Below are 16,547 nucleotides of genomic sequence, written 5' to 3'. Positions count from 1 at the left end.
GACAATGCCAGATCCTTAAGTGCTAGGTCATCAGGGAACTCCACATTATTCAGTTTTGCACCTTGATTTGTTTTTTATATAACATGAAACATTTCTCTATGACATTTACAATAATCTGACAGATACCACCTAAAAGCTGCAAGAATTTTGGCAATCAAAGCAGCAGGCTGACTTGAAGGAAGAGCTATATGGAGTATTTGTACAAATTCCAGAGAAGGCTGTTAAGATGAAGTATATGCTTAGGATCAGCTATAACGAGAACTGGAATGGCAGATGAAGGCAAATTTTTATTTATTTTTTTTGGGTCTTTTTGCCATTTCTTGGGCTGCTCCCGCGGCATATGGAGGTTCCCAGGCTAGGGGTCTAATTGGAGCTGTAGCTGAGAGCCTACGCCAGAGCCACAGCAACACGGGATCCGAGCCACATCTGCGACCTACACCACAGCACAAGGCAACACCGGATCAATAACCCACTGAGCAAGGGCAGGGATCGAACCCGAAACCTCATGGTTCCTAGTCGGATTCATTAACCACTGAGCCACGACGGGAACTCCAGAAGGCAAAAATTTTTAAGATGGATATGCACTGGGCAAAATACATTAGGTACAGTGCCTCCACACAGATCTCTAAACTTAAATGAGTTATGTGCATACTTTTTTATTTTTTTCTGGCTGCAGCGTGCAGCACCTTAATGTGCAATCTCAGTTCCCAGATCAGGGACTGAACCCAAGCCACAGTGGTGAAAGTGCTGAATCCTAACCACCAGACCAACAGGGAACTCCCGAGTTAAGTGTATCTTGATTCTCTTCATACAATTTTGGTGATTCCATAATTTGATTTTCACCCTAGAACACATATAAATAGGTGTGATCTTGAATAAGTCTCAAACTATGGGCATCGGGAAATGGAGTTAGACTAATTTTATAGTTCCTGACTTTGGCTCCACATTGAGGTCACGTGGGAAGTTTTATACACTGATACCTAGGTTCCACCTCTGAAAATTCTGGTGTAAGTGGTTTGGAGTGTGGCCTGGGCATCTGGAGTTTTTAAAAGCTTCCAAAGGTAATATGGAGTCAAAAACAGAGAACCATAGGACTAGATCTTCATTGTTTTACTGAAATTAAAAATTTCTGGAGTTCCCGTCGCGGCTCAGTGGTTAACGAATCTAACTAGGAATCATGATGTTTCGGGTTGGATCCCTGGGTTAAGGATCCGGCATTGCCTTGAGCTGTGATGTAGGTCACAGGCATGGCTTGGATCCCGTGTTACTGTGGCTCTGGCGTAGGCCGGTGGCTACAACTCTGATTAGACCCCTAGCCTGGGAACCTCCATATGCAGTGTGGGAGCGGCCCTAGAAAAGGCAAAAAAGACAAAAAAGACAAAAAAAAAAAAAAATTTCTATGATTCAAAGTGAAACAGAATGAAAGGGGCTAAAACAGTAAAGTTATAAATAAGGATGAACTTTCTAAGATACTGGAGGTGTGTAGTCAGGGAGGATGTAAAAAATGTCCCAAGACAGTTTGAAAAACAGGACATACATATTTCTCTTACTTCTGACAGGATCCGGTGTTGCTGCAAGCTGTGGCATAGGTGAGCAGCTGCAGCTCTGATTCAACCCCTAGCCTGGGAACTTCCATATGCTGCAGGTTTGGCTCTAAAAAGGAAAACAAAAACAAAAACAAACAAAAAAAGGGAAAAGTAAAGATGACCACTAAAGACCTTTTAATTGCTCTGTTAATTTATCAACGAAACAGGGATTTTTTTTTTTTTTTGGTCTTTTTTTTTTTTTTTTTTTTTGCTATTTCTTGGGTCGCTCCCGCGGCATATGGAGGTTTCCAGGCTAGGGGTCTAATCAGAGCCTATGCCAAAGCCACAGCAACGCAGGATCCGAGCCGCATCTGCAACCTACACCACAGCTCATGGCAGCGCCGGATGGTTAACCCACTGAGCGAGGGCAGGGACCGAACCCGCAACCTCATGGTTCCTAGTCAGATTCGTTAACCACTGCGCCACGACGGGAACTCCGAAACAGGGATTCTTAACCTTTTCTGTGCCATGTGTTCGTTCCTTTGGCAGTCTGGTGAAGCCCATGTAACTCTTCTCTGAACAATGTTAACAGTATTTAGAATTTTAATTAACTTTTTTTTTTTTTTTTTTGTCTTTTTTTTGTTGTTGTTGCTATTGCTATTTCTTGGGCCGCTCCTGCGGCATATGGAGGTTCCCAGGCAAGGGGTCCAATCGGAGCTGTAGCCACCAGCCTACGCCAGAGCCACAGCAACACGGGATCCGAGCCGCGTCTGCGACCTACACCACAGCTCACGGCAACGCTGGATCGTTAACCCACTGAGCAAGGGCAGGGACCGAACCTGCAACCTCATGGTTCCTAGTTGGATTCGTTAACCACTGCGCCACGACGGGAACTCCTTAATTAACTTTTAATACATAAGATTAAAAGGAAACAACATAATACAATTTTGTTTTAAATTTTTTTTTGGCTGCCCCTGTGGCAGGTGGAAATTCCTGGGCCAAGGATTGAACCTGAGCCACAGCAGTGACAATGTTGAATCCTTAACCACTAGGCTACCAGTGAACTCCATGAAACACAGCTTTTGGAGTATTAAACAAAAACCCTGAAACTGTGATATAGAAATAAACATTAAGTTTTAACACATAAGATCTACTGGTAGGTTTAACAACCATAGTAATTCTGAGGTAGAGATGAGTGTAAATGATATTTTGATATATCTGTAATATCTCTAACATGATATGAAAAAGTGGTGACAAAGCCATGGAAACCTCAACTACTATATATACATCTTTTTTTTTTTTTTTTTTGTCTTTTTGTTGTTGTTGTTGCTATTTCTTGGGCCGCTCCTGCAGCATATGGAGGTTCCCAGGCTAGGGGTTGAATCGGAGCTGTAGCCACCGGCCTACGCCAGAGGCACAGCAACGCGGGATCCGAGCCGCGTCTGCAACCTACACCACAGCTCACGGCAACGCCGGATCATTAACCCACTGAGCAAGGGCAGGGATCGAACCCACAACCTCATGGTTCCTAGTCGGATTCGTTAACCACTGCGCCACGACGGGAACTCCTATATATACATCTTTTCATTTTGGCCTATAGTCACATTTGAAAGAAATGTTAAATTTCAGTTAGATATTAGGGAAAATACATTTTTCCCCTACCTAAGTTCACCCCTGAATCCTTAAAAGACTTCCTATACAAACGAAATGGCTCAGCTATATAGGTGTTTAGTAACTTTTAAACTGATAAGTAGATCATATAATTTAAGGAGCTCAGGTGAGAAAATATCCTTTTTACCTCTCTCGATTGGACATTGGCTTCATTTGTAATTGGGGGGTCAATCTTGTTGGAGTGTTGATGTTTTCACTGGGTTCCTCAGAGAGGTGGCCTCTCTAAAAAACAGATGGACCAGATTGCAGGAAAAACAAAATCAATCAGAAATCACCTCAAAAAATATTAAAATTACTCTCAAGATGTCCCCCTTTAATATTTCCCTTATTTCAGTAACTGTCACTAAGAAGTTGCTTGGGCAAAACTGTGAGATCATTATTTACCCTTTTCTTCAGCTTGTGCTTAGACTTCCTCTTTTCTTTTGACCGTCCAGACTTTTTATGTGTGGATACTGGCTGGCTGCTTTTGTTGCTGGTGAGTCCATTCACGCGTTGACTCTTGCCTCCAATGATTCCTCGACATTTCTCAAAGCCACACTTACACAGTTGCTTTGAAAGGAAAGAGAAGCAAGCTTTTAGCCTGTAGTTTCACTGAAAAGTTAAAATAGAATGCCTAAGCATCTGGACACCTAACAGTAAGTCTGAATCAAGAAATTTCCATACAGAGAAAAAACTGAGAGTAAAATAAATACAAATGTTTCTACTATAATAGAAAAGAAAAAATTAAATTTTGAAAAAACTTCACTAGAAAAGGTAAGAACTGACTAGAGATAAAAAACGATTGAGCAGTCTCTTTCTAGAGAGTTCTGAAAGAATAACTGTGACCTATGTAACTTAGATAAGTGGGGTAAAGAGTGAAAAAGTGTCTTCTCCAATGTACTTCTTCTCAGTGGCTACAAATCAGTAATGTTCACTGAAGGTCCACATTATATAAGAGCACTGTGACAGAGTTCAAACTCCCTCCTGAATTTATTATTCTTACCTGTTTTTCAACATTGAAGGAATGAAAATTGTAATCATAAGTGAGTTCAGTACCAGCTGGCATATCTTTAAGAGCATATAGTCCAATTCGGTATACTCCATTAACAGACCTACAGGGAAAGAATAAGAGTTAAAGGCAAAGATTCATAATACCATACCTAAAAACGAGAAAAATGGGTACACTGATTTCAAATGTACCTTTGTTTCTGTACCCAACTACTCAAGTTTCCAATAACTGGCCAATAACTCCATCTTTAATGTCTCTTCTATTCTATCCAGCCTGTGTAATACTGACAAACTAATAGTCCTAAATTGGTTCTGGAAAACATGCCTTACGTTGTTGATGGTTTGAACTTTTCTTGTTTCGTATTCAAAGTCCTTCTAACACACGGCTTTAGTCTATTATGAAATAAAATTATTTCCTATGGATTACCTATAAAAATCTTCTATTTCCTACCAATCTCCATCTTTCTCACCTATACATGAATGTCTCGTCTGTTCCATTTTACCTAAGTTATCAATAAGCTTACATGTACTGTTCTACATGACCTATATAATATATAGTTATAGCTAACATTTATTGAATGCCTGTTATACTGATTACAATACTTTATCATACAAACTTATTTAGTCCTCCCAAAAACTATATTTAAAAAAGTACTATTATTAGGTAGTATTATAACCCCCATTTTCTAATTGAAGAATCTAAGGCATGGAGAATTTAAGAAGTGTGTCCAAAATCACATAGCTCATACCTGAGGGAGTCAAGTTTCAAATTAAGGCAAATTAAGGCAGGCTGGCTTCAAAATCTTAACCACTAAACCATACTGATAACAGGTTATCTCAAAACAACCTTATAAGACAGGTATTATAACCCCTATCTTATTATGAGGTAATTGTGTCTTAGAGAGTTTGCTCATGGTCATGTAGAAATAAAGTTTCAATAAACCCACACTGTTTGATTCTACAGTTTCTCTTCTCTTCCTTCCTGCCAAGGTGGAACACATTGACATTTAGCTAGGATACTACCTCTATCAAATCTATCTAGTATCTTTAGTTTTTGATATTCTTTTTTTCTAAATTCAGAAAGCATTTTTGGTCTATACCAGTAGCTGGCCCATTATGGCAGACAAACCCCCTCCAGGTATTTATAAGTTTTTACTGTCACACAGCTATGTCCCAAGATTTGCTGACCTGGGTGTATACTGTAACATTTAAAATTTGAACATGTTGGGAGTTCCTGTTGTGACGCAGCAGAAACAAATCTGACTAGGAACCATGAGGTTGTGGGTTCGATCCCTGGCCTCACTCAGTGGGCTAAGGATCTGGTGTTGCTGTGAGCTGTGGTGTAGGCCAAAGATTCGGCTCGGACTCTGTGCTGCTGTGGCTGTGGCAGAGGCCGGCAGCTGTAGCTCCAATTCAGCCCCTAGCTTGGGAATCTCCATGTGCTACGGGTGCAGTTCTAGAAAGGGAAAAAAAAAAAAAAAAAAAAAAAAAAAATCGAACATACTGTATTAAAAATTTGGGGGGAGGCATAACTTGCATAGAATAGAATACACAAGTCTTTTTCCTTTTCTTTTCTTTTCATGTATCTATGGCATACAGAAGTTCCTGGGCTAGGAGCTGAATCAGAGCTGCAGCTGAGGTATACGCCACAACTATGGCCAACACTGGATCCAGGCTGCATCTGTGACCCAAGCTGCAGCTTGTGGCAACACCACATCCTTAATCCACTGAGCAAGGCCAGGGATTGAACCCGCATTCTCCCAGAGAAGACGGCACATTCTTAACCCGCTGAGCCACAATGGGAACTCCCCAAAATACACAAATGCTAAATGTATATATGGCTTGCTGAATTTGATTTATCTGTACACCTGTATAAGCTTCCAGAAAGGGCCTCTTTCCGAGTCAGTATTCTACCCAAAAAGGATTGCCATTATTTTAATCTGTATCTCCACAGAAAATATAGTTTTGTCCATTTTAAACTTTAAATAAATGGAGTAATACAGAATATATTATAGACAATTACATGCCTACCTTCTTTCAACGTTACACTGGATTGTAATACAACTTTACATTGCTGTATAGTACTCCATTATATAAACTTAGCACAATTTATATAACTATTTTAAAGCTGATAAATATTTGGATTGCTTGCAGTTTTTAACTTTTTTTTTTTTTTTTGGTCTTTTGTCTTTTTGTTGTTGTTGTTGCTATTTCTTGGGCCGCTCCCGAGGCATATGGAGGTTCCCAGGCTAGGGGTTGAATCGGAGCTGTAGCCACCGGCCTACGCCAGAGGCACAGCAACGCGGGATCCGAGCCGCATCTGCAACCTACACCACAGCTCACGGCAACATCGGATCATTAACCCACTGAGCAAGGGCAGGGACCGAACCCGCAACCTCATGGTTCCTAGTCGGATTCGTTAACCACTGCGCCACGACGGGAACTCCTGCAGTTTTTAACTATTATTAAAAAGATTCCTGTGGATATTCTTACACATGTCTTTTGACATAAATATTCACTTACATTGGGGATATAAGTAGGAGTGGGTTGCTGGGTTACTGGATGTGTTCAGTTTTGGCAGGCACTGGAAAACATCTTCTATAAGTTGTTTCATCAATTTGTATTTCCACCAGCAGTAGCACTATTGAGCAGTTATGTTGTTACACTCGTCAACATCTTAAATTGTCATTCTTTGATTGTAGTCCTTTTGGAGGGTATGTAGTAGAGTTTTTAGGCTGTGCCTGCAGCAGGTGGAATTTCCTGGGTCAGGAACTGAACCCACATCACAGCAGCAACCCAAGCTGCTGCAGTGACAATGCCAGATCCTTAACTTGATGCGCCACAAGGAAAATCCTATTCTTTTTTTTTTTGTCTTTTTTGAGCTACACCTGTGGCATATGGAAATTCCCAGGCTAGGGATCTGATTGGAGCTGCAGCTGCCGGCCCAGACCACATCCACAGCAACTCAGGTACCGAGCCATGTCTGTGACCTATACCACAGCTCACGGCAACACCAGAACCTTAAACTACTGAATCGGGCCAGGGATTGAAGCTCCATCCTCATGGATCCCTATTCGGGTTCATTACCACAGAGCCCCAATAGGAACTCCAAAAATCCTATTATTTAATTTTTTTTTCTCCCACTGTAGAAAAGCCAGATTTTTTTGCTTTTTGTTAATTAACAACATTGCAGTTTTTTATTTTATTTTTAAAAACTATTTCAGCCACATTTACAGCCTATGGAAGTTCCTGGGCCAGGAACTGAATCCAAGCCAGAGCTGAGACATACACCACAGCTGCGGCAACTTGGGATCCTTAACCCACTGCAATACCACCTCCACAGGGACAAGCTGGCTCATTAATCCACTGTGCCATAGTGGGAACTCCTGTACCATGTTTATACTTAAAAATGAAGTACACTTTTTCCCTTGGTTAGGAGTGGATTTTTAACATGGCTTAATTAATATCTCTCTGATGACTAGACTAAGCAGCATTTTATATTATTAACGACTTTTATATAACACTCTTTGATGTGTACTTTTAACTATTTAAAAACTGGACTGCCTTTTTCTTAATGATTTGCATATTCTGAATTTTATTTTTAAATTAATTCATTTTCCTTTTTTTTGTCTTTTTAGGGCTGCACCCTTGGCATATGGAAGTTCTTAGGCGAGGGGTCCAATCCAAGCTGTAGCTGCCGGCCCACGCAACAGCCACTGTAACTTGGGATCCAAGCCACATCTGCAACCTACACCACAGCTCACAGCAACACTGGAATCCTTAACCCACTGATCGAAGCCAGGGACCAAACCTGTGTCCTCATTGATGCTAGTCAGGTTCACTAACCGCTGAGCCACAATGGAAACTCCTTTTTTTTTTTTTTTTTTTTTAAATGGCCACACCTGCAGCATATGGAAGTTCACAGGCTAGGAGTCTAATTGGAGCTGCAGCTGCCAGCCTACAGCCACAGCAACATGGGATCCGAGCTGAGACTGAGACTTATACCACAGCTGATGGCAATGCCGGATCCTTAACCCATTGAGTGAGGCCAGGGATCGAACCTATGTCCTTATGGATACTAGTCAGATTTGTTTCTGCTGAGCCATGACGGGAACTTGAAACTTGATTGTTTGAATGGCAATATTTAGGTCTATGATTCATGTTTTTAATTTCATTTCGTGAATATTTTATTATTTATTAATTTTAAAGTTTTATTAAAGTATAGTTGATTTACAATGTTGTGATAATTTCTGCTGTAAAACAAAGTGATTCATTTATACATAACATGCATCCATTCTTTTGCAGATTCTTTGTTTCTTGTAACATTTCTGGCTTTAAAGTCTTTTTCTTTGATTTAAGTATTGTCATTCCTCATGGAAATAACCTAAATGTCCATGGACAGATGAATGGATTAAGGAGATGTGGTATATATATATATATACCACACACACACACACGATGGAATACTACTCAGCCATAGAAAAGAACAAAATAATGCCATTTGCAGCAACATGGATGGAACTAGAGACTCTCATATTAAGTGAAGTAAGAAAGAAAAGGACAAATACCATGTGATATCACTTATATCTGGAATCTAATATAGGTAACAAATGAATCTTTCCACAGAAAAGAAAATCATGGACATGGAGAACACACTTGTGGTTGCCAAGGGGGAGAGGGAGGGAGTGGGATGGATGGGAATTTGGGGTTAACAGATGCCAACTATTGCCTTTAGAATGGATAAGCAATGAGATCCTGCTGTATAGCACTGGGAACTATATCAAGGCACTTATGATGGAGCATGATAATGTAAGAAAAAGGAATGTTTATGTGTATGTGTGACTGGGTCACTTTGCTGTATAGTAGAAAACTGACAGAACACTGTAAACCAGCTGTAACGGAAAAAATCTTTAAATAAAAAACAAGTATAGGGGAGTTCCCGTCGTGGCGCAGTGGTTAATGAATCCGACTAGGAACCATGAGGTTGCAGGTTCGGTCCCTGCCCTTGCTCAGTGGGTTAACGATCCGGCATTGCCGTGAGCTGTGGTGTAGGTTGCAGACGCGGCTCGGATCCCGCGTTGCTGTGGCTCTGGCACAGGCTGGCAGCTACAGCTCCGATTAGACCCCTAGCCTGGGAACCTCCCATATGCCGTGGGAGCGGCCCAAGAAGTGGCCAAAAAAAAAAAAAAAAAAAAAAAAGGAGTTCCCGTCGTGGCGCAGTGGTTAATGAATCTAACTAGGAACCATGAGGTTGCAGGTTCAATTCCTGGCCTCGCTCATGGGTTAAGGATCTGGCACTGCCATGAGCTGTGGTGTAGGTCACAGATGCGGCTTGGATCTGGCGTGGCTGTGGCTGTGGCTGTGGCTGGCGACTACAGCTCCGATTAGACCCCTAGCCTGGGAATCTCCACACACCTTGAGAGCAGCCCTAGAAAAGGCAAAAAGACCAAAAAAAAAACAAAAACAAAAAATCCAAGTATAGTCATTCCTGTTCTCTTTGGTTACTATTTACATGGAATATCTTTATCCTTTAACTTTTAACTTATTTATGTCTTTGGATCTCAAGTGAGTCTCTTATACATAGTATATAGTTGGATCATGTGTTATTATCGTTTATTTATTTATTTTTGTCTTTTGTCTTTTTTAGGGCTGCACCCGTGGCATATGGAGGTTCCAAGGCTAGGGATCTAATCAGAGCTGTTGCTGCCGGCCTACACCAGAGCCACAGCAACACCAGATCCAAGCTGCATCTGTGACCTATGCCACAGCTCACGGCATCACCGGATCCTTAACCCACTAAGCGAGGCCAGGGATTGAACCCGCAAACTCACAGTACCTAGCTGGATTCATTTCCGCTGTGCCATGATGGGAACTCCTCATGTGTTTATATCTTAATTCTACTAATCTTTAAAAAACTGAGATATAATTGACATAAAATATTACATTAGTTTCAGGTGCAAAATATAATGGCTCAATATATATGTACATTGCAAAATGAATGAGTCTAATTAACATTCACCATCATACATAGTATCAAATTGTATTTTTGTGATGAGATCTTTAAGATTCACTCTTGTAGCAAGTTTCAAATATACAACATAATATTATTAACTATATTCACCATGCTGCACATTACATCCTGAGATTTTATTTATTTGGCCCACCTTCATCCATTCTGCCCAGCCTCCAAACCCTTTTCTCTGGCAACCATCAATTTGTATCTAAGAATTAATTAATTTTTTAAAAAGATTCTGTACAAATGCAATCATATGGTACTTGTCTTTCTCTGTCTGGTTTATCTCATTGAGCTTAATGCCCCCAAGACCCATCCATGATGTTGCAAATGGAAGTATTTCCTTCATTTTCATAGCTGAATAATATTCCATTGCATTTATATATATACCACATTTTCTTTATCCATTCATCCACTGATAGATACTTGGGTTGTTTCCACATCTTAAGCTATTGCAAATAATGTTGCAATGAATATGGGAGTACAGTTATCTTTTTGAGTTATGTTTTCACTTCCTTCAGATAAATACCCAGAAATGGACTTGCTGGATTGTATGGTAGTTGTTTTTAATTTTCCAAGGAACTTCCACATGGTTTTTGATAGTAGCTGCATCAATTTATGTTACCACCAACAGTGCATAGGGATTCCTTTCTCTTTACATCTTCAGCAACACTTGTTACTTCTTATCTTTTTGATAATAACCATTTTAATAGGTGTGAGGTGATACCTTCTTGTTTTTGTTTGCTTTTAAAGGCTGCACCTGAGGCATATGGAAGCTCACAGGCTAGGGGTCTAATTGGAGCTGCAGTTGCCAGCCTACAGCACAGCCACATGGGATCCAAGACACATCTGTGACCTACACCACAGCTTACAACAATGCTGGATCCTTAACTCATTGAATGAGGCCAGGGATTGAACCACCATCCTCCTGAATGAGAGTCAGGTTCAAAACATGCTGAGCCACAATGGGAACTCCTTGTCGTGGTTTTGATTTGCATTTCCCCAGTGATTAGTGATGTTAAGCACTTTTTCACATACCTGTTGGCAATCTGTATGTCTTCTTTAAAAAGATGTAAATTCAGGAGTTCCCGTTGTGTCTCGGTGGTTAACGATTCTGACTAGGAACCATGCTTAGTGGGTTAAGGATCCGGCGTTGCCGTGATCTGCGGTGTAGGTTGCAGATGCGGCTTGGATCCCATGTTGCTGTGTCTGTGGTATAGGCTGGCAGCTGCAGATCTGATACGACCCCTAGCCTGGGAACCTCCATATGCTGCAGGTGGGGCCCTAGAAAAGACAGGAAAAAAAAAAGGAAAGATGTATATTCAGATTCTCTGCTTATATTTAATTGGGTTGTTTTCTTGCTATTAATCTGTATGATTTCTTTTCATATTTTAGATGTTAACCCCTTATCATATTGGCAATTATTTTTTTCCCATTCTGTAGGTTACCTTTTCACTTTGTTGATAGTTTCCATTGCTATACAGAAACACTAGTCTCACTTGTTCATTTCTGCTTTTATTGCCTTCCTTCTGGTGTTAAACCCTGCCCCCCCAACCAAATCATTGTCAACTGATGTTTTCTTCTAGGATTTTTTGATTTTAGGTCTTATGTTCAAGTCTTTAATCCACTTTGAGTATGCTGAAGGATAGTTGTCCAGTTTCATTCTTTTTCACGTGGCTGTCCAGTTTACCCAACACCATTTATTTGAAGAGACTGCCCTTTCCTCATTTGTATATTCTTGGCCTCTTTGCCATAAATTAATTGACTACATATGTGTGGGTTTATTTCTAGGCTTTCTATTCCATTCCATTCATCTTTGTCTGTTTTTTTTTTTTTTTTTTTTTTTTTTTTTTGTCTTTTTGCTATTTTTTGGGCCGCTCCTGAGGCATATGGAGGTTCCCAGGCTAGGGGTCAAATCGGAGCTGTAGCCGCCGGCCTACGCCAGAGCCTCAGCAACGCGGGATCCGAGCCGCGTCTGCAACCTACACCACAGCTCACGGCAACGCCGGATCGTTAACCCACTGAGCAAGGGCAGGGACCGAACCCGCAACCTCATGGTTCCTAGTCGGATTCGTTAACCACTGCGCCACAACGGGAACTCCTTTGTCTGTTTTTCTGTCAATACCAACCAGTTTTAATTACCATAGTTCTGTACATAGTTTGAAATCAGGAAGCATGTTACATTCAGCTTTGTTCTTTTCTCAAGATTGCTTTGACTATTTGAAGTCTTTTGTGGTTCCACATAAATTTTAGGATTATTTGCTTTATTTCTGTGAAAAATGTCACTGGAGATTTACTGCACTGAATTTGTAGGATGCTTTGGGTAGTAGGGACATTTAAACAGTATGAACTCTTCAAATCCATGAGTACAGAGTATCTTTTCATTTGTGCCTTCTTTAAGTTCTCTCATCAGGATCTTACAGTTTTCAGTATATAGGTCTTTCCCCTCCTTGGTTAAATTTATTTTTAGGTATTTTATTCTTTTTGATGCTATTGCATATGATATTTTTTTTCTTTCTGCTAGTTATTCGTGAATAGAATTGCAATTGATTTTTGTATTTTAACTTTGTCTCCTGAAACTGCTAAATTTATCAGTTACAAAATTTTTTGGTGGCATTTTTAGGGTTTTCTATATATACTATGTCATCCGCAAATACAGTTTTGCTTCTTCCTTTCTGATTTAGATGCCTTTTTTTTCTTGCCTAACTACTCTGAATAGGACTTCCAGTATTATACTGAATAGAGGTGGTAGGAGTGGGCATCCTTGTTTTGTTCTTGATCTGAGAGGAAAAACGTTCAATTTTTCACTTGTGGGCTTTTCAACTCTGGCCTTTGTTAAGTTGAAGTACATTTCTTCATTCATTTTGTTGAGATTTTTTTTAAACCATAAATGATGTTCAATCCCATTCTCTTAGAGTTTAATTTGTTTACCTACAAATTAACTGCTGATGATGAGGGAATTATTTTTGTCATTGTGGAGTTTGTTTTCTACATGCCCTATAACTTTTTGTTGCTCACTGCCCTACATTCTTGTTTCTAATTGAGTTAATTTTTTGTAGTGAAATGTTTAAATTCCTTAATTTCCTTTTGTATATGTCTGTAGCTACTGCTTTTGTGGTTATTGTAAGGATTACACTAAACATTCTAAAGTTATAACACTGTAATTTTATTTATAACAGCTTAATTTCAATAACATAGAAAAACTCTGCTCCTTTACAGCTCTCTCTACTCCTTTCATTTTTTAAATTTTTTATTTTTTTTGTCTTTTGTCTTTTGTTGTTGTTGTTGCTATTTCTTGGGCCGCTCCCACGGCATATGGAGGTTCCCAGGCTAGGGGTTGAATCAGAGCTGTAGCCACCGGCCTACGCCAGAGGCACAGCAACGCGGGATCCGAGCCGCGTCTGCAACCTACACCACAGCTCACGGCAATGCCGGATCGTTAACCCACTGAGCAAGGGCAGGGACCGAACCCGCAACCTCATGGTTCCCAGTCGGATTCGTTAACCACTGCGCCACGACGGGAACTCCTCTCTACTCCTTTTAGTACTCCTCTCTACTCCTGATGTCACAAAACTGCATCTTTGTAAATTGTGTGCACAAAACTATAAACTAATAATTCTTTTAAACGGACGGTTACATGGAAAACAAAAAAGTGCAGTTGCAAACCACAGTAACAATAATTCTAGATTTTATAATTGCCAATGTATTTACTTTTATTGAGGATATTTATTTTTCCATATGGCTAAGAAGTACTGTTTAGTGTCCTTTCACTTCACCTTGCAAGAGATCCCTGAGGGAAAGGTCTAGTACTTCCCCTCAGGAAGTACAGGGTAGGTCTAGTACACAAGAATGCTCTCAGCTTTTGTTTATTTGGGAGTATTTTGATTTCTTTCTTACTTTTGAAGGACATTTTTGCCACATATGGGAATCTTGGCTGACATTTTCTTTTCGCAATGCTACATAATTCTTTTGCCTTCAAAGTTTCTGATGAGGAATGTGCAAACTTTCTTACTGAGGAGCTATTGTATGTGATGATTCACTTGTCTTGCTGCTTCCAAGATCTCCTCTTATCTTTTGAAAGTCTGATTATAACTTATCTTGGTAGTTGTGTCTGAATTCATCTTATGTGGAGTTTGGTAAGTTTCCGGGATTTCATGTCTTTCATGAAATGTGGAAAATTTTCAACCATTATTTCTTCAAAGAGTCTCTCTGTCTCTTTCTTTCTTCTCCTGCTGGGCCATCTACAGTGCATCTATATGGCTGACCTGCTTGACAGTGTCCCAGAGGTCCCTTAGGGTTCACTCTTCAATCTTTCTCCTGTTCCTCTGACTTGATAAATTACATTGTCTTATCTTCAAGTTCACTGATTCTTTCATCTGGCTCAAAAGAATGTGAGGCTCAAACCTGCCTTCACATTGATCTAGTGAATTTTTCACTTTAATTACTATACTTTTCAGCTCCAAAATTTCCTTTTGTTTCTTTTCAGGCTTTCTCTTTATTGGCATTTCTATTTTGTTCAAACATCATTTCCATGACTTTCTCCACATTTTCTTTTAGTTCTTTAAGCACGGTTAGGGCAGTCGTTTAAAAGTCTTTCTCCAGTATAGCTGCCATTAAGTCTATTTGAGGGAGATTCTAGTGAATTATTTTTTTTCTTTTGAATGGGCCATACTTTGTGTTTTGTTTTTCATGTGATTTTTTTGTTGAAGACTGGACATTTGAAACTTACAATGTGGTAACTCCTGCAATTAGATTCTCCTCCTTCTTCAGGGTTTGCTGGTTTTTTGTTATTGATCTTTTGATTGTTGTAGGCTGTCTCTGTGCCAAGGATCAGTCTGAGGTATAAACTTAACGTCTTACATCTTTTCTGATCCTTTCCTTGGATATGCACTATCACTTTCTATTTTCCCCCATATATGTGTTACTTTTGAATGTTTTAATCTTTAATGTGTGTCCCCAAAGGCAAAAAGCAAAAAAAAAAAAAAAAAAAAAAATGAAGGCAGAGAAAGGAGGGCACCTTACAATCTAACTGGAAGTCACTTTAGCGAGTGACTGAGGTACAACAATGGCTGAGATACAATGGCTGTCTTCCTCTCTGCCTGTACCTTCTGTGAACAGAAGTATCAATCAGAGAATAGGTTATTTGGAGAACAGGGTCCTTTTTACCCTTTCTAGCTTCTGCAAGTTGTATATAAGCTATTCCTATAACACTTAACACAGCTGTCTGCCATGTGCCTTAGGGCAGGGATGAGAAGCTGCTACTGTGCTATAAGCTCAAACTGACTAAAATGAGCCATAATGAACCATCTAAGCCTTCCCCTGGATGTTGTAAGACTTCAACAGACTCCAGAGTTCCAAAATCCTTTTATCAGACAGATTCTGCTAGTCCAAGTATCTAAGGAGATAGATTCCTGGTGCTTCCTACTCTAGCATCTTCTCAGAATCCTCTCCTATTCTGTATTTTTTTGAATTATTATTATATTTTGGTTGTTTTAGGGCTGCACCTGTGGCATATGGAAATTCCCAGGCTAGGGGTCGAATTGGAACTGTAGCTGCTGGCCGACACCACAGCCACCCCAACGCCATATCCGAGTTGTGTCTGCGACCGACACTGCAGCTCACAGCAACGCCAGATCCTTAACTCTCTGAGCAAGGCCAGGGACTGAATCTGTACCCTCATGGTCACTAGTCAGGTTCCATTGTAAGGTTATCACTGAGCCACGATGGGAACTCCTGAATTATTTTTTAGATGTGTTTTTTTTTTTAATTCTCAGTTAGATTCTAATCTATTTCACTTATTTTTATTTCTCACTGTGACAAATCCAGTGAGCATGTGATAAATGTGTTAAATGCATGGTTATGAGAAGAACAATATAATGCTTGGTAAGCAGTCAATAAATATCAGGTATTATCACACACACACAAACACATGTATATACATATATAAAACATTGTACTTCTCTAGAAGTGAGTATTAGGATGAAGTGTGAAGAAACAGCATGAACTTACTCTGCCTAGATGATCTAGTATAACGGACTTGCCTGAGCTGCTTTGTGTAAGCCAACTAAAACTGTGGAAAGATCAATCTCTGGATGCCCTCAATGCCTCAGTTCTGCTGATTCTTGGTTTCACCTTCCCCTGCTTTCTTACCATTTCTGCATTTCACAATTTGGGTCACAGCTGTGGTTGATGAATCGAGCCTCATTTCCCATGCGGTAACTGTCAATCACCATGCCACTATCCAGGTTCAGACAGTAGTGGTCACTATGATTATGATACTGCTCAATCATCCTGTTCCTAAAGAGAGAAGTGATTTAAAGCCAATTAATGACTAAGTTAAAAGTGAATTT

The 16,547-nt window shown here is 40.0% G+C and overlaps 1 protein-coding gene across 8 annotated transcripts in view; it reads right to left on the bottom strand.

Annotated features, from left to right (window-relative positions):
* ASH1L (ASH1 like histone lysine methyltransferase) overlaps positions 1-16,547 on the bottom strand; it is a 187,463-nt gene that overhangs the window by 21,982 nt on the left and 148,934 nt on the right. For all 8 annotated transcript variants that reach the window (XM_021089697.1, XM_021089694.1, XM_013997002.2 and 5 more), the window contains 4 exons: positions 16,348-16,494; positions 4,180-4,288; positions 3,582-3,746; positions 3,325-3,419 (listed from right to left, as the gene is read on the bottom strand). In XM_021089697.1, coding sequence (XP_020945356.1) covers positions 3,325-3,419; positions 3,582-3,746; positions 4,180-4,288; positions 16,348-16,494 — 516 coding nt within the window. The remainder of the gene's footprint in view (positions 1-3,324; positions 3,420-3,581; positions 3,747-4,179; positions 4,289-16,347; positions 16,495-16,547) is intronic.

Source organism: Sus scrofa, chromosome 4 (assembly GCF_000003025.6).
Source record: "Sus scrofa isolate TJ Tabasco breed Duroc chromosome 4, Sscrofa11.1, whole genome shotgun sequence".
Lineage (NCBI taxonomy): Eukaryota > Metazoa > Chordata > Mammalia > Artiodactyla > Suidae > Sus > Sus scrofa.
This window is presented reverse-complemented; position numbering and strand designations above follow the sequence as displayed.